The 21,720-nt window shown below is 53.6% G+C and overlaps 7 protein-coding genes across 7 annotated transcripts; 4 read left to right on the top strand and 3 right to left on the bottom strand.

Annotated features, from left to right (window-relative positions):
• Nucleotides 1-2,333: 2,333 nt before the first annotated feature.
• On the top strand, nucleotides 2,334-3,556 carry NCS54_00279400 (GPI-anchor transamidase; the record flags this gene model as incomplete). Its single annotated transcript, XM_053148385.1, has 2 exons — nucleotides 2,334-2,866; nucleotides 2,917-3,556. The coding sequence occupies 2 exons, from the start codon at nucleotides 2,334-2,336 to the stop codon at nucleotides 3,554-3,556; spliced, it is 1,173 nt and encodes a 390-aa protein (XP_053004360.1).
• Nucleotides 3,557-4,227: 671 nt separating this feature from the next.
• Nucleotides 4,228-6,653, top strand: NCS54_00279300 (Hypothetical protein; the record flags this gene model as incomplete). The annotated part of the gene is made up of 6 exons (XM_053148384.1): nucleotides 4,228-4,242; nucleotides 4,396-5,187; nucleotides 5,234-5,491; nucleotides 5,540-5,708; nucleotides 5,762-6,415; nucleotides 6,466-6,653. The coding sequence occupies 6 exons, from the start codon at nucleotides 4,228-4,230 to the stop codon at nucleotides 6,651-6,653; spliced, it is 2,076 nt and encodes a 691-aa protein (XP_053004359.1).
• Nucleotides 6,654-7,163: 510 nt separating this feature from the next.
• On the top strand, nucleotides 7,164-8,454 carry NCS54_00279200 (BTB domain-containing protein; the record flags this gene model as incomplete). Its single annotated transcript, XM_053148383.1, has 2 exons — nucleotides 7,164-7,219; nucleotides 7,320-8,454. The coding sequence occupies 2 exons, from the start codon at nucleotides 7,164-7,166 to the stop codon at nucleotides 8,452-8,454; spliced, it is 1,191 nt and encodes a 396-aa protein (XP_053004358.1).
• A 999-nt stretch (nucleotides 8,455-9,453) lies between these two features.
• On the bottom strand, nucleotides 9,454-12,006 carry NCS54_00279100 (SH3 domain-containing protein; the record flags this gene model as incomplete). The annotated part of the gene is made up of 3 exons (XM_053148382.1): nucleotides 9,454-10,044; nucleotides 10,097-11,775; nucleotides 11,886-12,006. 3 exons carry the CDS (start codon nucleotides 12,004-12,006, stop codon nucleotides 9,454-9,456), a joined length of 2,391 nt encoding a protein of 796 aa, XP_053004357.1.
• Nucleotides 12,007-15,860: 3,854 nt separating this feature from the next.
• NCS54_00279000 (Hypothetical protein) lies at nucleotides 15,861-16,664 on the top strand (the record flags this gene model as incomplete). Its single annotated transcript, XM_053148381.1, has 1 exon — nucleotides 15,861-16,664. One exon carries the CDS (start codon nucleotides 15,861-15,863, stop codon nucleotides 16,662-16,664), a length of 804 nt encoding a protein of 267 aa, XP_053004356.1.
• Nucleotides 16,665-16,894: 230 nt separating this feature from the next.
• Nucleotides 16,895-18,616, bottom strand: NCS54_00278900 (Hypothetical protein; the record flags this gene model as incomplete). The annotated part of the gene is made up of 3 exons (XM_053148380.1): nucleotides 16,895-17,747; nucleotides 17,833-18,123; nucleotides 18,258-18,616. The coding sequence occupies 3 exons, from the start codon at nucleotides 18,614-18,616 to the stop codon at nucleotides 16,895-16,897; spliced, it is 1,503 nt and encodes a 500-aa protein (XP_053004355.1).
• A 1,001-nt stretch (nucleotides 18,617-19,617) lies between these two features.
• On the bottom strand, nucleotides 19,618-20,288 carry NCS54_00278800 (Hypothetical protein; the record flags this gene model as incomplete). The annotated part of the gene is made up of 2 exons (XM_053148379.1): nucleotides 19,618-19,977; nucleotides 20,031-20,288. The coding sequence occupies 2 exons, from the start codon at nucleotides 20,286-20,288 to the stop codon at nucleotides 19,618-19,620; spliced, it is 618 nt and encodes a 205-aa protein (XP_053004354.1).
• Between the last annotated feature and the right edge of the window lie 1,432 nt (nucleotides 20,289-21,720).

The raw sequence follows: 21,720 nt of genomic DNA, 5'->3' as shown, positions 1-21,720 counted from the left end.
GGACAGGGCAGGGTGCGAGTCGGACCAGGTATTGATCAACGAGGTCAGGTTAATAATATCCATGTACAACAGATGGCAAACGTGAAGTCAAGTCCAGAGTCAAGTCAGCTCCCCCGACCGTTTTACATCTTGAACAGTTGGAAAGAAAAATTATACAAAAAAGGCCCGAGAACCCTGATTAAGAGTCATGCCGTCTACAAAGACATATTATAATACTGTCCTTTCATGAATAGCATGCGCGAGAAGACGTTTCCTGTGGGCCATCTTGGGCCGAGTAAGATGGAACCAAGACCAAGGAAACCAAGGCAAGTCAGACGTGTATGGTAAGGCGAAGCGAAGCGATGGAGCCGATACCTTTGGGGGTCCAATTAGTACATACAGTACTACTGTCCGAGATCTTGGGGGTCGTGATCCATAACATGGTCAATTAGCCCCGGGTTTCAGTCCCCTTCGCGAGTATTCCTCCATGTAGGCAAGACTTATGATGCTCGCATCCATCCAACGCTGATGATGCTCACTGCGTGCGCAAGCCTCGATGCACCGTTGCAGTAGCCCGGCATTCTCCCACGTAGCGCCTCGCAACCAACCTCCCTCACCTCACAGCTTCTCTTCAGCCAGCGAGTGTGCCCTCGTGGCCCTCTGCAGGATGCCATTGCTCGAACGCCGCGGCATCCAGCACAAACAAGAGATCCATGGGACGGGGATGGGTCTTGGCCTAGCGGCTGCGATGCGACACAGCGGTGGAGTTGTCGGTTTCCATGGATCCTTGGGTGGGCCAGCGCCTAGCGACGCCATCCAAACGAACGAGCGCCTGAGTCGAGGAATTGGGATTTCATTCATGTGATTGTGCCCTTTTCCGCCTCGTTTGCGGCATCTCATTCGCCGCGGCCACCATCGAATGCCCAGCTCTTTCGCCCACCTGACGTCTCCCGTCGGAGAATGGCTGAGAGCGTTTCCAAATGTGCAACGCTAAGATGAAAGCCCCCTCAAGGCACATCTCATCTCATGCTGCTGCTGATGCTGATGCTGATGCCCGGGGGCTGTTGTTGGTGTCTTGCACATGCAGCGGGCTTTCTCACAGAGGGCGGCGCTATCCTTTCGCATCGTGGCTACAGAAAGACCCCTTCCATGGTGCCGGATTCTGCTTGGCCGATGCAGTCGACACGAACTCGAGGTCGAAGTACCATCGTCATGGTGGAGTCAGTTGCAGGGTCCTCTTTTTTTAATTCCCTCTTCCCTGCAGACACCGATCCCAGATGATCGTGCTGCATTTTTTTTCTTTTCTTGTCCTCATGAGGCATGATTCCCATGACGACCTGGAGCGAGAGGGGAACAGTGGCCCACGGCCGGCATATCCGTGCCACTCACTTCACGGCCATGACTGACTAGGGATAATCTTGCCTTTTGCGCTGCATTGTTTTCCCTTGGCAATTATTAATCCCATACTGCCTCTGTCACAAGCTCAGAAAGAAAAGACCGAAATCGGCTCGTCTCCTGTCCGTCAGCGCAGCACCAGCACCGCCGCCTGCATCGGTCCATTTTGCAACGGCGTTTTATTTTCGTATCTTGCCTTGCCTCGCAGTGACACCAGAACTTTGAGAAGGGCATCGGGCCACGTGTGCCTGATACCATTTGGGCCTCCTCTGCACCAGGGAGGTCCATGAGCCATGTCAGAAAATCAGAGCATCTGTCATCAGTGAGCGACCCGGCTGCCCCAACATCGCCATCCATCCCGGCCAGGAGTCGAACGATTCCAGATGTCCTCGCCAGACAACTACCACGCCAACAAATTCAATCCCCAACTACTGGCTGCACCCCCAGCTCTAAAAACAGGGGAGATCTCGTCAACATCTACCCCTTGGCTCACCCCAAGATTTCTGTCTTGCGGCAGTGCTGGGCAGTGAGATGCTGGGACGCAAGTTACCAGCCATCAGCTCACTCGAGGGAAACATCCCAATCGGGAAATTGTTAGTGCTTGAGTTAAATCCGTCCCGCGCCAGAGCCAGCGCCAGCGCCAGGGGCTTCCATCGTCGGAACCTTGACTCCGAAACTCCGGGCCCAGCTTAGCTCACGGAAGCAACTCCAACAGGTGTTCCCTTCGATTCGGTGACGTCCATCCAAAAGGGGATTAACGAGCGAATCCCATCCCATGCTCAATCATCGTCGCTCCCCAGATTTGTAAGCCTGAGAGAGCATCTCTCAGCGACTTCATTCCAGCAGTCCATATCGTAGCGGATATGCTGTTGGTCGCATCTGGGCTGTGATATTCGCTCCTTATCTGCTTTGCTTTCTCTTCTCTTCGCATCATCACAGCTCGTCGCGTCGCCTTCATCATGAACCTGTCCTTTCTTCGATTCCACGCCCTCGTGGCGGCGGCATTGTTCGCAACCACCATCCTCGCCGAGCATACCAGCAACTGGGCCGTTCTCGTTTGCACATCACGATTCTGGTTCAACTACCGCCACCTTGCCAATGTTCTCTCCATGTACCGAACCGTAAAGCGCCTCGGCATCCCCGACTCCCAGATCATCCTGATGCTCCCCGACGACATGGCTTGCAACCCCCGCAACGCCTTCCCCGGAACCGTCTACAGCAACTCTGATCGCGCCGTCGATCTCTATGGCGACAACATCGAGGTCGACTATCGTGGCTACGAGGTTACCGTCGAGAACTTTATCCGTCTGTTGACCGATCGCGTCGGCGCCGAGATGCCACGAAGCAAGCGCCTTCTTACCGACGACCGGAGCAATATTCTGGTTTACATGACTGGTCACGGTGGAAACGAATTCCTCAAGTTTCAGGATGCCGAGGAGATTGGCGCGTTCGATCTTGCCGACGCCTTTGAGCAGATGTGGGAGAAGAAGAGGTTAGTCGTAGTCGTCAACCACCCCTCGCTTCAGTGCTAATGCTTTCCAGATACCATGAAATTCTCTTCATGATCGACACCTGCCAGGCCAACACCATGTACAGCAGGTTTTACTCTCCCAACATCATTGCTACCGGCTCATCCGAACTCGACCAATCCTCATACTCGCATCACGCCGACAACGATGTTGGCGTGGCCGTCATTGATAGATATACCTACTACAACCTAGAATTCCTTGAGAACAACGTCAAGGACTTGAACAGCCAAAAGACTGTTGGCGAATTGTTCGATAGTTACGACTATGACAAGATCCACTCGCACGCTGGTATGCGCTACGATCTATTCCCCGGCGGTGCCGAGAACGCTCGCAGCCGTTTGATCACCGACTTCTTCGGCAACATTCAAAACGTCGAAGTCGACCGTGCTGGCAACCTGACCCTTGAGGAGGACTTGCTGGCCCTCAGCAAGAAGATTGCCCTGTTGCGACAAAAGGAAGCAGAGCAAGCCAAGGAAGCTTCGCAGGAAGGGTCTGCCAGTGCGGCCGCCAGCGCCCCGACGGAGGTTGCAAAGAGGGTCCAAAAGGCTAAGGCCTTGACAGATGATAACTGGTGGACAAAGAAGGTGGTTGGCGCAACAGCTCTTGCGGGCTGCGCTCTCCTCTGGGGCCTAGGGTCCTTCCTTGAGGGTTGAGTGCTGGAATTTCTTGGTGATTTTCACTTGCGAGACCATGGCATTTAAGATGACAAGCATTCTGGCAACAAGGCTTGAAAAGATTGGTGCAATGGGTGGAGTACCGACACGCTCTGGACGTGGCTCAGTGAGACATGTCGAGAACAGCGGCCGGAAGAACACGAAAGAATTGCGCTTATGGCGAGATTCTTGCTCTTGGGGGCACATATATCTCGATCGTGAGCCAAGAGACTATGGCGAAACTATTGGATACCCCATCGCTTGAGTCGAACCTGAAACGACTTATGCGCAGAACCTTGATGTACGCTTTTGAGGCTTGCGATTGTCTGTTTTATGAGATATACTACCTAACATTTCATGTATGATTGAAATAAAGCTGATGAATAAAATTAATTAATGTTAGAACGACGTTTGGTTGAAGGTGCCACTCTCTGTCCCAGCGGGTTTGTCGTGAAGGCGGTTCGATGCCTTAGTCATCCACTTTTTGGTGTTGAACATTTCATCCATCTCCCAGCTCAAGCTTCTTTCGGGCTGAGATCTCAACTTGTTGCGCCTTATCTTGTAATCTGCACTCCTCATTTTACTTGTCGGCAATTCCAATATTAGACATGTTCGAATGCTTTTGTCGGTAGCCAGCCATCACTCGACGCGGGTGAGCTTTGTTCATCAACATGGATAAATCCAAGGTGAGGAAAACAACAACATCCTCGAATTCGTGTAAATGTCATCTTGTTTCTCAACTGTCAAATATAGAGTTCAGATGGATCAATTACGCCTTATTTTTACTTCAGAGGCTCATCTTTAAAAAGAATTGCTTGCTAACGAAAAGAACCCTGCAGACACGTCCCCTCAGGACCATCCATCTGAAATCACGTCCGCTTACATCACACGCCCTCTCGTGGTCCTGCGACGGCGAATTAGCAGTCGCGACAGATGACACCATCTACATCTTCATCCCCGAGTACCCGAGAGGCGGCGGCCCCGACGACGCGGGCGAGGATGAGGAGCTCCAGAGCCAGTTTTCACTCTCCTACCGCGCCTCAGGCTTGATCCGCCCAGATCCGACCATCAACGCGCAGCTGTGCTCCTTCTCTGGCATCAGAGTTGCAGGACCGCCCGCAAATGACGAGAATTGGTTCCCGGGTGTGGGAAATGGTCTGGTGACGGGCTCGGGGGCTTCCATTTGCCAGATTGTGAGGTTGGAGTGGTCGCCGAATGGGCTAGGGTGCAATCTGCGGCCGATCCTGACGGCCTTGTCGACCAACGGGGGTGTGTATGCGCTGGGGGAACACATCGACATGCAGTCCACCATGGTTGCTGGGATGCGAACCAGGAGCTTCAAGGCGTGGAAAACGCTCTGGGGGCTAGGCGCTCAGCTGCCGTTGCCAGATGCGAGCGTGGAGGATGGGTTTCGGAACATGAATGAGCGGATACAGTCGTTCTCCTGGGCGAAGGAGCTTGCTCCAGGAAGGGCTCTTATGGCATATTGCAACGACGCGGAAGAGGTGGCTATCATGAGCATTCAGCTGTTTCCACGACCAAAGGAGGGAGAGCCGTTAATTGATGAGACGATATGGGACATTCGTGAAGTTGGACGGTTCGATGGAAGAGGGAAACATACCAAGGAAGATGTGAGTTGCTCTAAGCGTGCCTTGGGGGATGGCCTAACATGAATAGGCCATGGATATCACAGACCCAGACTATGTTCCTCATGGAAGCGCCTTTTCCCTAGACTGGAGCCCCTGGTTCCTCGTCGACGGCAAGCGGGTAGCAGTCTTGGCGTACCTTGCAAAGAACTATGTCGGGTTCCGAAGAATCACGATTGTCGGCGACTGGGAAAGGGGTCAGACGCCACAGGTCGAGGTTGAGCAGACGGATATGGCGTCCATCTGCATGTTCCTCTCAACAGACGCCTACATCAAGTGGGAAGATCAGGTAAGGATATATCCATCAAGTTACATCTTCCTCGCTAACGCATGCGAGATCGTGACCGCAATGGCCAGAGGCGTCATCGCTACACCCTTTGATGTGAAACCGTTCCAGGTTGCAGTTGATGAGACCGCAAAGGAAGCCACCGAACCGCACTACACGTGGGAGTGCGCAACGACATACTCCAAGGAGGATGAACAGACTTCACTAAATCCTATTTCTGGTGAATACTCTTTGGAGTTGGTTGGCTAAGGGAGCGGCTAACGATGCGTCTAGGGCTTATGATTCATGACCGAGATGCTTCAAACGTGGGCTCCGTACCCTACTACTCAATAGTCAGGTTGTCAGCAACGGGAAAGAACCAAGACTGGTTTCAGACCAACCTCCCTGACGCAGAAGCCTCGCTCCCGCAGTGGGCTGCAAAGATTAGGAAGCACACGACAAGACTCATCCCCAGGGCCATGGCGCTTGAAGGCTTGGACTCTGATTCGGACGACTCTGAATACGACATGATGGAGGAAGACAGCTCACAGCTACAAGTCCACGAGTCACGATACCGTATCTGGGGCATGGCATCCTCACCTGGGGGCAGCGTGACGGCAGTGCTCGTGTCGCGGTACAGCACACAGCATCCAGAACGCCGGGCCCTCTGCAAGGTCATGTTCTCAAGGGATGAACATGTCCAGCAGAACGGGGTCATGCCATCTATGAGGCCGCTCACGACCGAGGGACAAGTCTGGGAGTGGATGTATGGCAACAGACCCGAGGTGGCCGGAACCACAGCGGAGAGCAAAATATCGCAGGAGCTGCACAACTCACCGCTTAGGGAGCAGTTTAGGAGTGTTGCGTCAAGACAGCACTGTGTCTTTTGTGACGCAGGTCTGTATATGGGGGGAGATGAAGCAAAGTGCGAGAACGGGCACATGTTTGGTATGCCACATCCCATATCGTTCGACAGTTACCAACTAACACTTGAGTAGCACGATGTGCCTCTACGGGACTGGCAATTATGGCTCCAGATATCTCGCGTATCTGCGCCGTGTGCGAATTGCGGTGCCTGAAGGTGACGGAGCTGACGCGAATAGCAGAGGAGCATCTTGGGGCTGGAACGATGGTTGAATCATCAGGCGAAGTTTGCGGTGGGTGTGGAGGAAAGTTTGTCGCCTAATTAGGTATACTATGGTTCAGAAATTCACGCATGAATACAAACGAATAAGTCTTTTATCCAATGCCGAGATATCTCGACGATCAATTGACTTGACCCCAGAGTGATAGGAAGGGTTGGTTCGCGGGATCAAAGCCCCACTCCCTCTAATTGGTCCACCGCTCCACCCTCAAAATAGAGGAAAATGTGAGACATGCGCGGCAACAAAGCCAATAAAAGTCTGTCTGGCCCACTAACGCTCTGAAAAATCCAGCGAAAAGGATTAGGTTGCGCTTCCCCAGGCGCCACGGCGTCTACCCGTCAATGCAAACGTCCCGTCCCGTTTGGGCTTTCCCTCCCATTCTCCTTCTCCCCATCAGCCTCAGCTTTTCTCTCTCCTGCCCTTGCATTCCAAACACATCAGTTTCTAGATATTAGCGATACCTGCTGCAATTTCTTTCCGCTTCAGGTGGTGCCGCCGCTGGTGAATCTTTTTAGCGAGTGGTCGGCAGCCCTAGCCTTGATATATACACCATGCCTGCTACGCGCGCCGAGGCGGCCCAGGTGCCCAACAAGGACAAGTTTGAGAAGTGAGTCGACGCCACCTCCAGATCGTTGACATGAATCATTGCCATGGTGATTTCCATCGCGTCTGACCCCCATTTGCATCCGTTGACATGCCTATTTTAGATCCATCTCTTCCAAGCCCTTCATCTTCGTCGTTGGCGAAGAGCACAAAGAGTTTCACATCCACAAGGAACTCATCGGCCAGCTTTCGCCTGTCCTCAATGCCCTAGTTAATGGAAACATGAAGGAAGCCCGTGAGGGGCGCGTCGAGTGGCTTGACCTCGACGTCGACACTTTTGTTCGCTTCGCCAAGTTCGCCTACTCGGGCAACTACACCCCGGCGGAACCCGAGCTCATCGTCCCCGCCGTCCCAGACGATGCTGTCGCTCTCATGTCAGCACTGGAGGAGCAGGTTGGCAAGGCCTTGACTGGTGGGAACGTTGAGGAGGAGGAGGAGGAGGAGGAGGAGGCAGAATCATCGGACCCGGATGATGACTCTTCAGCTTCCAGCGAAGGCAGCGACACAGGCGAGCCCATCGAAGTCTCGTCTGACGATCAAGAGACGTCCGAATACTCTTCTTCCTCGGAAGCTTCATCTACGCTGGACAACGGCGGGAACGGACACGTGAGCCGACGCCCTATTGATGTGTCGATTGACGAGTACGGCATCATGCATTCGTACACCGCTCTACCTTATTCTCTTGAGAACTACATGATAGAGTGGGAAAAGTGCCTACACTACAGGTACATCAACCGCCCCGACATTCCCCCCCACAAGCGCCGACGTTTCGATGCCGACGTTGCCCGGATCCCGCCCAGACCCGTCAACAAAAAGTACGAGGCCATGCGCATCTTTATCCAGCCCATGTACCACCCAACTCCTCGCGCGGCCCTGCGCACCGGCGTCAACGTGAACCCCCACGAGTCATACCGGCCCGTCTTTCTAAGTCATGCGCGCCTGTACATCTTGGCCGACAAGTACGGCGTAAACCGCCTCCGCCGACTAGCCCTGGCCCGTCTTCACCGGACCCTCACTCACTACGTCGTCCACAGGGACAGAATCTCCGACCTCGTTGCCCTAGCGCAGGAGATATTTGACAACACCATGGAAACCGACGACGCACGTGCCCTCATTGTCAACTACTTTGTCTGCTTCATCGAGGACATCCAAGACAGCCCAGAGCTTGAAGAGGCCCTGCGTCGAGGAGGCGATTTCTCTGCTATGTTGGTCAGCAAGATGGCAACGCGTCGCATATGATTCAAGGATGGCGGTTAACAGAACGCCATGACTTTAGATGGAACAAGATGCTATGGGGGGAAGGATGGTGGAATGGAGCTGGAAGCGAGGCGTTGGGGTTACGGCAAGTTGCCAGGTATTGGCAAGTTGGGACATTTTCAACTGATTGCCTTTGAGATTCTTACATGTCCTTATGATTAAAAGAGTTACCTGTCAGGATATAATACTATAAAGACGAATCCATCATATACTCATACCTGCTACATCTCCTATTCGTTTGCTTTTCATCACCACTTTTCTTTGCTAATATGGATCATCACAGCTGGTTTCATCATACAAGGGACAGTGACAAGTGTTGGTCATTGAGAAATCTCTTCATTTCCTATCCTTTCATCTCAAGTCTTAACATCCTAGCTTCCGAGCTTCATTCAGCACAGCACAGCACAGCACAGCACACATTCCTCGGCAAGCTCTCCTCCTCTCAACCTCCATCCAACGACCTGGAACCAGTCGCAGGATGAAGAAACGAAAATATGAAATACAAAAAAGGCGCAAACATAGATAGACATTAGCGACTAGCGCAAAGCCCTGCGAGAGAGGACATTGTCTCGAGGCGGAAAGTCGTAACCCTGTATGCGCGTTTCCCTCAAAACTGGCTATTCGGCCAAGGAACTCGAACTCTCATCAGGTTGCCCCGACAAAAGCGATAGATAACGTGCCACGATGCAGCAGCGGGATACGACCGCCTGAGATATGTGAAGTGTATATGAACATGAAACAGAAAAAAAAAAAAGGGCTTAAAAATAGCCACATAAGGAAAAAAGAAGTAGAGTGAGTGACAAGAAGTTTCAAAAAAAGAGTTGTGTCGAAATCATCCCCCAAGTCATGCAGGATCGTGGGCAGACCGTAATGCCCTGTCCTCTCCTTGGTATCGCAAAACGCCGGTCCTTTTATTCCTGTTTTCGTCCGGAGCCGTCCAAAATGGTGATCTCCTCAGCCAGATTTGGGTTGTGCAAATTCTCAATATGCCTGGCCGGGCACGGGCTTCCTGTTAACAGACCCGGTGGAGGGAGCTGGGCGAGGTGCTTGCGAAGGGTTCATGGGGCTGGGCCCAGGGGGGCTGTTTCGTCGGTTCATTCCACTGGGGCTTTGGGAACGACCACCAGCAGGTCCTGGCGACTGTGAGCGAGGGCCAGGGCTCATGGCTCGGTTAGGAGGTCCCTGGCGGGGGCCTGGGGACTGAGATCGGGGTCCAGGAGGTCCTTGGAAAGGTCCCGGCGACTGAGTACGAGGACCGGGGCTCATCGGGCCAGCAGGACGGCCGTGGGGTCCCATGGGAGGTCCCATGGGGGACTGAGGACGGGTGCCGTTGGGTGTCATGGGACGGCCAGCGGGCGAGGCAGGGCGACCTGGGCCAAAGTTGCCCTGGGGGGTCATAGGACGCTGTCCCTGGGGGTGGTTAGGTCCAGGTCCTCGGGGAGCACCAACGGGTTTCACAGGAGGTCCGGGGCGAGGACCAGCTTGGGCGGGACGAGGCTTGACAGGGCGAGTAGACAGACAAGTGCGCGGCACGACACCCTGGCGAGAGCGGTCAAGTCGGATGCAGAGCGCCTAGAAACTTGGTTAGTGCATGATCAAAAACATAGTCATTGACGATACTTACCCAGCCATCATCATACTCGTGGAGAAGTCGCACAAGATCACCCGCCTTCAGTTCCAGCTCATCATCAAGAGTGGGCTTGAAGTCAAGTTGGACACGGTGGACAGCCGAGTTGGCAGGACCTCCAGCAGCCGCAATAGCGGCGGCGCCGCTTGAGCCATCAGGAGTACCAGGGGCAGCAGAGGCAGTGCTAAATTCGGTACCAGCTGGGCTAGCAGGGATTGCGGCCAGAGAATGGTTAGGACCGGGAGGGATAGTGAGATCAAGCTGCGGGGGACCGTTGTTGCGCATCGACGTCTTACGGGCCAGCACGCCAGCTCCGGCTCCAGCAGCAGCAGCAGCTCCAGCAGGGGCGCCAACAGAAATAGGAGGTCCATTAGCCGTGAGGGGATCGTTGACGGGCGATGAAGGCGATTGAGGAGAGACAGATCCAGCCGAGGCAGCAGCAACAGGAGTAGAGTGCTCGGGAATCGGGCTAGGAGCACCGCGGGACTGGATGCTCTCCTCCTGGACAGGAGAAGGAACACGCTCAGCTTGGTGGCCGAATGGGTTGGCGGGATCGGTGCTCTGAGCAGTTGAAGGACGCTCCCAGGCACTGCCTCCAGGGGTTCGTGGAGACAGAGGTCCAGCGGCGGCGGCGGAAGTAGAGGCAGGGACAGCAAGGGCCATGGCAGCGCCCTTGCTTGTGCGCTTCTGATTATCGAGACCGTTCCAGTTGGGGAGGAACTGGGTAACAGGTCGGAGGCTCACACGAGGAGCCTTTGCGTCAGTGCGAACAGAAGCAGTCTCGACAACATCAGGGGCCTCAGGGGTGACAGAACGCATGGGGCCAGTCATTCCGCCCATTCCACCTCCAATTGGGCCGTTCAGCTTCTCGTCGTCATTTTCCAGTCGCTGCATCTCAGCCTGCTTGCGGCGCCTGTTGAAGATGAAGAAGACGATCAAGGCAACTGCAAGAAGTCCACCCAAAACACCAAACGCAATGCCAGCCTTGGCTCCGGCACTGGTACCGCCCGATGTGGAGGCTTCTGCCGTGGCGCTGGAACTGGAAATAGTCGAGGATCCGCTGATATCTTCGGCAGCACCAACGGCGGCCGTACCGGAAACATCGCCAGTGGCCTTGGCAAGGACAGATTCAATCGAGCTTTCCGTAGGCTCGCTAATGACGGTGGGAACGGATGAGTGGTTCTCGCTGGTGGTGAGGACTCGAGTCCTTGTGGGCTTGGTCGTTGTGGCCTTCTCGGTCGCGGTCTCGTCCCCGTCGTCCTCATCCTTGCTCTTGTTGCGGGTCTTTGCCTCTTCAGCCGCCTTTTCCTTTGCTGATTCCTCTGCTGCCTTCTCTTTGGCTTCCTCCTGTGCCTTCTTCTTCTCAGCGGCTTCTTCAGCCGCCTTCTCCTTGGCCGCTTCTTCTTGAGCCGCCTTCTTCTCTGCAGCCTCTTCCGCGGCCTTTTCCTTGGCTTCTTCCTGCTCCTTCTTCTTTTCAGCCGCTTCCTTTTGCTTCTCGGTCTGATCCTCGTCGTCCTCGTCTTCGTCCCTGTCGGCCTCCTTTTGAGCGTTGTGGGTAATCACAGGTGCCCTGTTTTGGGCCTTGGTTGGCTCAGGTTCATCACCGACCGTCTTATAGCCGCCAACCTCGCCTTCAAAAGTGGGTTCCAGGGTCTTAAAGACCGTCTTGATGACCTCTGTCAAATATTAGTAAATCAACATGGCACAAATATCGAGTCGCTCCGAAAGATGAATATTCATTCCCAAGTTTCGTTGCATCAACGCGACAAACAGAGGTGAGACTCACGTGGTTCCCTCTTCTCTACATGGCGCTTCTTGGTGTCGGATCCTTGAATCTCATGAGCGATGTTACCGAAACCGAATAGGCCGTCGGCCCTGCGATGCACGCGCGCGTGCCGGGCATGCATTTTGGCAAAAGTATCGAGTAGTTGCGAAAGGTTGAAACAAGTTTGAAGGGTGAAATTCGTCGGTGATCAATTAACGCGGTGTTCGCAGCGGTGATGCGATATATCGTCCTTGAGTGTTGCTCAAATCGCGGGGCTGGTTGCTCAGACGACTGGAATGGAGGGCGATACAATCGAGGGCGGGAACAAAGAATGAATTCGCAGGGACTATCGGAGCCGGAGTCGGATTGTTCGGGAGGCGGCGGCGATGTCTCAGATGCGAACAAAGGATGTCGTAAAGGAAGGTAATGGGGAACGCAAGTTTCAAGTGCAACGGAGCGCAAGTGGTTGTTGTTGGACCAGATGCCAAACGAGAGAGTGTTGTGGTTTAAAAAAGAGGTTGATCCGGTCGGTTTGTGAATGAGGTTTGGCTCGGCCGGGTCGGACTGGTTGGTGACAGAGAGCACACGGCAGCAGTCGTTCTTGCAAAAAACGCGCCAGGCAGGGGGGGAGGAAACGAATGGACGAACTGAACTAGACACGGAGCAACGACAAAAAAATGCGAAGCGACCGTGAAGAGCAACAAGTTCTAGAAAGTGGATTTTGAGGGAGTGAAAAAGGGTAGAAGGGAGAAAGTGAGGGCGGTGGTGAGAGAGAGGGAGGAGACGAAAGAAAGGGAATCAGTGGAAGTGGGAGTGGGGGAGGAGCCAACGTGCGGCCTTGCCGAGGGCACCCAACAGTCCGTCAGTCGCTGGATCGATTGCCAGTGAAGCGACCCCCAGACCGTAAATTGGATCGATCACTTCTCTTTGATAGGGCGAAACGAGCCCAGAAAGGGCTAACGTGCAAGTTTAGCAGAGGATGGAACCCGACCCGAACCCCAGCTGCAGGGCAGTGCCAGTGCCTGGAGCGCCGTACCAGCAGGGTACTCGCTTCGCGCCGTTGGACAGGGCAGCAGGGTTTTTTGGTGAATGTTTCATCCGCGACCAGCTGGTGAGTACCTGGCGGTACCGTCTCTATCTGTGATGCGACGCTGCTGTCTAACTACCAAGCAAGACTGGGCAGCGCTTGGAGGAGGTGCTACGTCCAATGGGTGACTCGACCTAGGGGGCTGCAAGATGCTGCTGGCGTGCATAAAAGTGCACAGCAGAGATCAGGTGCATTAGAGACACGAAGAAGAATGTTCTAATTTTACTAGCACTGCACACCATCACTCGTGTGTGTGTGTGTGCATGTGTTACCATGGGAGTGACGGACGTTTACCGTGTCCTCGTACAAGACGTCCATGACAGCTCGGTCGAGAAATGAGCCAAGGGCCCTCCCCATTCCCACTTGCCGCATCCATCGGGTGCTGCAGATGATGATCAGCAGAGTCTTTTGCCGACAAGGAATCGAGCGATTGGAGAGCCCTCTCGACCCTCCTCCAATGTGCAGGGCCCCCGCGCGCGGCAAGGTTGTGATGGATGATGAGGTCCAGTCGGACTGGGGTTGCTGCAGTTGCAGTCAGGGGTGGCTTGGGTGCCATCCCCACTGACGCCAGCCGCCAGGGACCAAGGCGCCGCTATTGGTCGTGGTCACCCCACTGCATCTTGCTAGCCAGGAACCGTTGGCGGCGCCGGCCAATCCAGGGAATGTCGGGGCGCCGGGCCTTGCACTTGCAACTTGCAATTCAGTGGCTGTCAGTGGCTTCAATGGTCCAACGGGCTCTGAAGCGTGGCGCGAGGGGTCTCATCACCTGGTCAAGCTGGCCTGAACCCTGCTCTCTTTGGTCTCTTCATTAAATTATTCCATCCCATGCACCGAACTTAGACTTGTCCCCTTTTCCCCTTGACCAGCCTCTCCCATCATGTCGGATGTCATTCTCGGCCTGAGAAAATATTCGCATCCATGATCGCCCTCGAGCTTACCTCTTTCAGCAGCTTCTGCTTTGACTGGTGCCTTTCATCTCCTGTCACTTTCCAAGGATCACCATGAGAATGCACGGATCCATCGGGACGAATTTCCATCTGATGCAGAGTGATGGAGTCTATTCTCCCCTCCATGATGCACACAAACACCAACAACCCCTTCTCAACAAACAAAACTCTCTCTACCTCAAACTCAGCCTCTCTATTCTTGTTGGTTCCATACTACCCATCCTAGTCTCACATCTTCCGTCATCATCATCATCTTGACAGGTCCCGCTCCGCCCGCTGCTGAGAGCCCTCCTCCTCATCTCGCAATCCTTTTGACTCGAGAGAACAGGTCCAGTTAATGAGCCCGGCAGAAATGGCCTCATTCTCCATTCAGCCGCACCCTAGAACCCCAACACCGTCATCTCTTTGTCTACCTCCAAGCGTTCGGCCTTTGCCTGGAAGACACAAACCGCTTCTTTTCCTTGCGCCACCCTTCTCCCGCTAGCTGGGATCCTCTCCAAGTTGAAACAAGCATCCCAGTCAGTGCATCTGCCGATCCTCCCCTCTAAGTAGCGTCATGCACCCAGCTGCCCATGTCCGAGATGAGCTATTCGTGCCTGCAATGCGAGGCCTGGTCAGTAAGTTGTAGACAGTTGTGCTGTGCTGCCTTTATTCACATGTCCTGCGAACGCCAAGTTCTACATAACTCTGGCGCAAGGCAAAGGCAAAGGTAAAAGAAAGCGCAGGTGTGGTACCAATTTTAGCTCAACACCAACAAATTACGGGCTACTCGTATGTACGACTAGCAGAGGCAATTTACCAGCTGGGCATTGCTCACGGTGTGACTCTTCCTCAACCTCGATCTTGAGTTACACCTCGGGTCTGTTGGGTCAACGTTGTTGTTTCATACTGAACCTTGGTCGTGTTGGTTGCTGGTAAACAACGTCAATCCTGCCTCAGAGATCATGGTCATGGTCATGGCCTGTTATTCACTCGAGCTTCCTTCCCCAGCCTCAGCTCCAAACGCCGGTGTTTCGGCCTCGGCTGGGCAAGGCATTCTCAGAGAGCCTACACTGCACAAGGATCCTGCTTCTACCATTGTGTCACGGGCCATTGCATCACGAAATTTCACGAGGCCTCAGTCTGGATCCCAAAGCCTCATCTCGGATCTGTTTCTGATTCTAATGGCTTGCCTTGTTCCCCTCGTCACGTTTCCGGCTGCCTCAGAGACATCGGATCAAAGGCTCTTTGCTTGTCTCATGCCGGACAGAGCCTTGACCCTTTTTTTTTTTTTTTTTTTTTTTTTTTTCAATCAACTCCGAGTCAAATCGTCACAAAGACGGATCAGGGACCGGAACAATGAGGCCAAGACACTGCCATGAGACATTGAGTTCCTTTCACCGAGACCTTCCAGCTGTCTCAATGCCACACCCAGGATTCGGGTCTTGGATGCAAACGCCATCCATGACATCACAAGAGTTTGAATTTCTAAAAGCCTGTCTTTGAGAGTTGTCCTCCATATGGCACAGACATTTGCAAAGACCGCCCTATACCCGTCGCACAACTCCGCATCTAGGATGGGTTTGTTATCACTAGTTCTTGTCACAAACCACTTCATCCAGCAGAGTTGCTTGATAATCAGGCGCCTATCTACACCGTATTGCGTCGAAAGCGTCCAGTTACGAGTTGCTTAATGGCGCTTAAGCATGAGAAAATCAGCCAAATGCCTACTCCGTATGGACTAAGGCCGATTGATTTCTAAGAAAGGTCCGTATCCGGTATCCACATGGCGCCGGTCTCTCCAAAGATCTCGGTCTTCGGAGCCGTGGCTGTTCCGACCTCGACGGCGATTAGCTCTTTCAGGCGCGACGTCTCTAAAAGTCGCCGACGCACAGTAGCGCAAGAGTATATACCAAGCTCCAACATCCATGACGTTGACCTCATAGCATCTCATTTACATCATCGCATGAACAGATCTCAATCATGGCGGAATCTAACAAGGGCGGATCCAAGGAATTCATCCAGCGCGATGTGAAAAAGTCCAGCCCAGCTGGCACAATCACCTTTCTTGGCCTTCGAGGCCTTGATCCGGTCCTCCAGTACAGCCTCCTCACCGGCGGTGGTGCCGCTCTCCTTGGCAACCTCGGAATCTCATCCATCTCTCCAGATGCCGTCATCCACACTGGTATCCAAGCCATAGATGCCCTTGGCCTTCCGCTCTCACATCTAATCATCCTCGCCATGGCAGTTGGCTCTGCTGCTAAGCAGGGTTACTGGCTCGTCAAGTTGTCGGAGATATACTTCCCTCCCACGGCGGCCATAACTGTCAGCGTATACAACAGCTTTGTCAATTCCGTCAACACGCTGCTCTTCGTCGCCGCCGCTACCAGCTCTACTAGGGCACCCACCTTCCCCGGGACCGGCATTCCGTATCCGCTCGTGGTTGGGCCTGCCCTCTACACCGTCGGTATTGCCCTCGAGGTTGTGTCCGAGTATCAGCGCAAGGTGTTCAAGGACAACCCGGCCAACAAGGGCAAGGTGATGCGATCGGGGCTGTGGAACTGGGCACGGCACATCAATTACGGCGGATATGCCCTCTGGCGCGGCGCTTACAGTTTTGCGTCGAGTGGACTGGTTACTGGGCTTGTGATGGGTGGCGGACAGGCATGGGACTTTGTCACCAGAGCTGTGCCATCCTTGAACAGGTACTGCAGTGAAAGGTATGGTGAGCAGTGGGAGAGCTTCAAGAAGGATGTGAAGTGGACTGTCCTGCCAGGAATCTACTGAGCTGTTCACCGGATGTGATGAGGGAAAATGGACACAGGATTCATCGCATGAGTGGTTAACAAAACATGTAACAAAACGGTCTTCATATGGCTTATATGTACTCAACCCAACATGTAGTCTCTATTTCATACACATCAACTCATAGGTAATTTATACAAACCAGGCAGACGCTCGCTATGCCGAGTCAGCGCTCCGGGTATAATGCATATGTCACAAACCAAATCCTCCTTTTACATCGAATCCTCCATCTGTCGACTCCTCGTCTTGTTCCAGTTCTCTTGCTCCTGCTTGCCGCCCTGGCTCTCGAGGCCCATGCCCCTTTCTACCCACTCTTTGCTCTCCATGTGCCGCAGTCGACTCAACGCTCTGGCAAAGGCAAAGGCTTCTTCTGATCCAGCAAAGAGATTCGAGTCCTTGAGGTTGTCCACGTTGTGTTCCAAGTCGTTCTTGGCGGCCTCTGCAGCCTGGTCGTGTTTCAAGCCCTGCTTCATAAGGCTCTCGGCGATTTCGTCCCGGGAAACAAAGAGCTCAGTGAGGGGCTTCTCGGTGGTTAGGACCAGCTTGGCATTACCCTCGTATACGACATCGATAAATGTGATGAATCGACGGGCAAGATCACGTTGCTGATGAGTCATTCCGGGAATGTCAGTGACGATAAAAGCCTCGTAAGAACGGACCAATTCGAGGTAGTCAGCTGCCGACTTTGGTTGTCGGATGAGCTCGTCAAAGGTGAACCAGGCTGCTCGCCCACTGACTCGGGGGACATAGATCTCTCGGCCCCAGACCTTCTGGATTTCTGGTCGAGGCTCAGGCTGCTCAGGATCGCCGAGGAATCGGAACCACTTCTCTGCGTGAGCATGGGCGTGGCTGTCGAGAGACGTATGATACACATCGGAAGGCGGTCGGGGGATTTTACGGTAATCGGTTGGTGAATCGAGATTGATGACATGTAGGCGGTTCTTGAGGAGATCGATAGCGGGGATGAAGGACTCTCGCTGGACACCGTTCTTGTACAGCTCGTCGGGGTGTCTGTTGGATGTTGTCACTAACACTACGCCATGAGACATGAGGGATTCCAGTAGTCTATCAGATGTTAGTATGCACCGTCTTAGACATGAATCAAGATGCTTGCCTTCGCAGAATCATGGCATCTGCCACATCTGTGCACTGAAACTCGTCAAAGCAAAGCACGTTGCCCTGCTGAGCAATTTCGGCCGTGATATATGGCACAGCGTCGATGTCGTTTCCATGCTCCATCTTGATGCGGTGCAACCTCTTGTGAACATCTTGCATGAAGTTGTTAAAGTGGATGCGGGTTTTCGATTTCACGGATGCGGGCAGGGTCTCATAAAACAGGTCCATCAACATGGTCTTGCCGCATCCGACATCGCCGTACAGATACAGGCCTCGAGGAAGGTTGTTGGGGATATCTCCAATGGCGGGCTTGCTTGGGCCCTTGCTAAAGAGCGACGAGAATACAGACTTCTTGGGTGTGAGCTTGAGGGATTCGATGCTCGGGTGCTTAACGGGCGGGGCGTTATAATTACGCAGTTCCCCATGGAGATTCTGAAGATTCTGAATGATGCCTTTTACTCGGTCAGCCAATGCCTGGCAGTTGTCCCGTCAGAGTCCTCGCCTCTTTGATGCTCGTCGTTTCGCAACTTTCCCATTTCCACCCGCCTATCGTACTCTGGAATTGGACCTCCGTCGTGGACAATGGGGTCCGCGTCGACAACTGTAGCCATTGACCGAGATCGATTGGGGCACGACGTCGACAAGCTGGCGCCCTGGATCGCAAGTTCCGGCCGTTGCGTGCGGCAATATGGCAGCGACCTCAACGCCTGTGGCGCCGCGCTCGTCCGAAGGGCCCTCGCATACCGGCCGCCATCCGCCAACGACCGGGAAAGCCGTAGTTGGCGGAGAGAGGCACTACACCTCGCACCACCGCGCATGATGTTCGATTTCGTGTCAGTTGAATGGGATTGGAGTCGCTGGTAGCCGGTCGCTCGCGCGCATTACGGAGGAGAGGTCGGGATATGAAGGATGCAAGCCATGGAGAAAGCCCGCGAATTCGGTGTTGAGGCAATGACGATGTGGGCCGGGTTTAGAAGTGATTCCCGGCAATGTTGTTCCTAGATCCGAATAGTCCCGCAGTTTAAGCGCCCCAGTCTATTGTGCCGAGGTCCACTAACGGGCGTTGTCGCTTATCAATCTGGGGATAATCAGTTCAACCTACCCTGGAGGAAGATTCGAGATGATCACGAGCTCCTGATCGCCCGTAAGCAATGGTCATGTGTCCTCACTTTCACATGATAAATGTTCCATGTCCGCGATCCGTGTCACTGCTACCTTGGAGTTTGATTTCCGAGTGATTTGGTGATGATGTAGTGCTGGAGGCTTCTGCAACGGTAAATGCATCTGACCGGCATGTTCCCCAGCTGCACAGGCGGATATGCCGACAAGTAGACAGGGAGGTGGCATCATATGACAAAGTTGGTCGATACGAGGGAAGGAAGAAAATGGCAGCGTAATACTCCTAATCACAGTCCCAAGCCAGCTTTCGAGATTGCAAGTCACTGCCGATAAGTTTATTCATACCTATCCGGCGCATATACTGGTCGTATCTCGCAACTCACAGCATGGAGCTCTTCGTATCCATTCACAACCACAACATCCATACACGGGTAGAACTAGCCGTATGTAGCACATGTATGATGTGAGTTTGAATAAAAGCCAAGCTCAATTATCCCGATGCCATACGCATACACATTCCACGATGATCAAGCGCCATTCAATTGCGAGGGCATATGGCCCGGTTGCCAGTGTATTATCTACAGAATCGTGGGCATTACGATTATATACCCAGCTAAATTAGTTCCCACTGCGCCTTATCCAGCCTCGTGGGCATATCATTAATTTCATGTCGCATTCTTGAACCTTTTAAATCCACCACTTAAGCCATGATGAGGGCAAGGCCGACAGCCAAGACACCCGCCAGAGGAGCGCCGAGGGCACCAGCGGCGTTGTCCTTGTCATCGCCGTCCTTGCTCTCTGAGGAGTCCTTGTCGTCGCTGTCCTTGCTGTTGCTGTCGTCGGAGTCCGCATCATCCTCATCGACCAGCCTGCCGCCAAAGACCGCCCTGCCAGGGCTCACACCCGAGCTGAGCTTAGCGGCCTCCTTCTTGTAGTCGTCTAGAGTCTTGTTCTCGCTGGGGTTGATGATGCCGACCATGCCATTAGGGCACTCCTTACCCTGAGAGGAGTAAAAGGGTAGGGGCTCAGTGTCGTTGACAGTGACCCGGAAGACCTTGTCCTAGAGGGAGTTAGCTGAGCTGCACTTGGATAAGAGAATTGCGATTGACATACAGCAGTGCCGTCATCGGTGGGAACGAAACCGGAGAAGAAACCAGTGCCGATATCGAGAGGAGAGCAGGGGTAGCGGTAGTCGCCAGCGACGACACTGTGGTTCTTGGGCTCGAAGTGGAATTCGATAATATCACCCTTCTCAGCCTTGATCTCATCGGGCTCGAACTTGTTGTCGCTGGAGGCGGTGACCTTGATGGTCTCGGCGCTGGCGAGGCAGGCCAGAGCAGCCGAAGCGAAGACGGTCTTGAAAGAGGGCATGGTGATAGTTGAAGTAGTGTAACTTTGCTAGAATATGTCAAAGCGATGCGAATATGGATGAGGCTTCGGGAGGAGTTGACACCAGGCGCGCGGAGAGGGAAAGTTTATTAGATGACAGGCAGATGGCAGCCGCTGATGGGGGAAACTACGAGGTCAAATACAAGAGAGTGCATTGGTCAAGTAATAGTCACAGTTGCTCGGCAGCCCCCTAATAAGGCTGTTTTTTTTTCTTCTTCGTGCATGGGTTGGCTGGCAGTCATGCCGTGGGCTGATCTGAACCGGATGCAATGACGCAGTGAAACACGAGCCGAGATGCATGGACAGCGATGCAGTGCCCAACGTAGATGCCAAGAGCACTCCGTTACAGCATGATACAGGGAACTTTCATAGGAGGATGCTTGAGGCTGACAGACGTAGGAAAGGAGGATTCGCTCGTTTATTTGACTTGGTAAAAGATCCTGGTCCAAGTTTTGTTTAGTTAGTCCCCAGCAACGGGAACCGGGGCAACCAAGGACGGATCCACAAGTCCAAGTTTGAATGTCGCCCAACTGGACAGAGAATGTATTTATCTATCAACAACCCCTATACTGGCGTCGTTACTTGCTACCCGAGCTAAGTCTCGGCGAAACAATAGCCTTGAATCCCCAGGAAGAAGAAAGCAAAAAACTTCTGTCTCGGGATTTCTTTTTTACGACCGAGAATCAGCAGCCAACATTGTGGAGAGCGGCTGAGACCAGGCGAAATGAGCTGATGGAGACAAAGGGGACGGGGCGCCCAACCCTGTCGCTGATCCAACGGCTAACATTAGTTCATGCGACCGACTGGATTGTTCATTGTGCATAGTACATACATAGCATAGTAGTGCATGCTGCACAGCCCGAACAACTCGTTGTTGTTTTGCGACGTTACAGAGCCAACTTTCAAGCACGCCGAGGCGTACACTCGAGCCGGCCCGAAGGGCTGTCATCAAGACGAGTCGCAAGTCCCACCACTATCCCCGCAATGAAATAAACACTATTCTTTTTGAAGCAGCGGTGGAATATCATGACTTGATCCGTGTCCTTTTTGTTCGCCGAATCATCGCTCCCACTTCCCGATCTAAGAGCCGATGTTCGTATCCAAAGCCGGACTCCGGCCGGATCCACTTTTCCGGCAGGTGGGCACCGGCACTCCGTCTTCTCCCCCGGGCCGACAATACCTCGGGCCCTTGATTTCCTCGGTGCGCTACCACAGCCCAAAAAGAGGAAAACACATGAAAGCCAGTGAGCCAGCAAAAGGCCCGTTCGCAGCGGATCCCTCGGCCGAGTCGCCAGACTACGTTTTGGAAGCGGGGATTTGGACTTGAGGCACTAGGGAGACGACGGCGCCGTCCATTGCCGTAAATCAGACGCGGGTTCCTTTTTGAGCCGCACTTTAAAAATGGGCGATTCAA

This window comes from Fusarium falciforme, chromosome 2 (genome assembly GCF_026873545.1).
Source record: "Fusarium falciforme chromosome 2, complete sequence".
NCBI classification, from domain to species: domain Eukaryota; kingdom Fungi; phylum Ascomycota; class Sordariomycetes; order Hypocreales; family Nectriaceae; genus Fusarium; species Fusarium falciforme.
The sequence above is the reverse complement of the archived record's forward strand: the minus strand, read 5'-3'. Positions and strand labels throughout refer to the sequence as shown.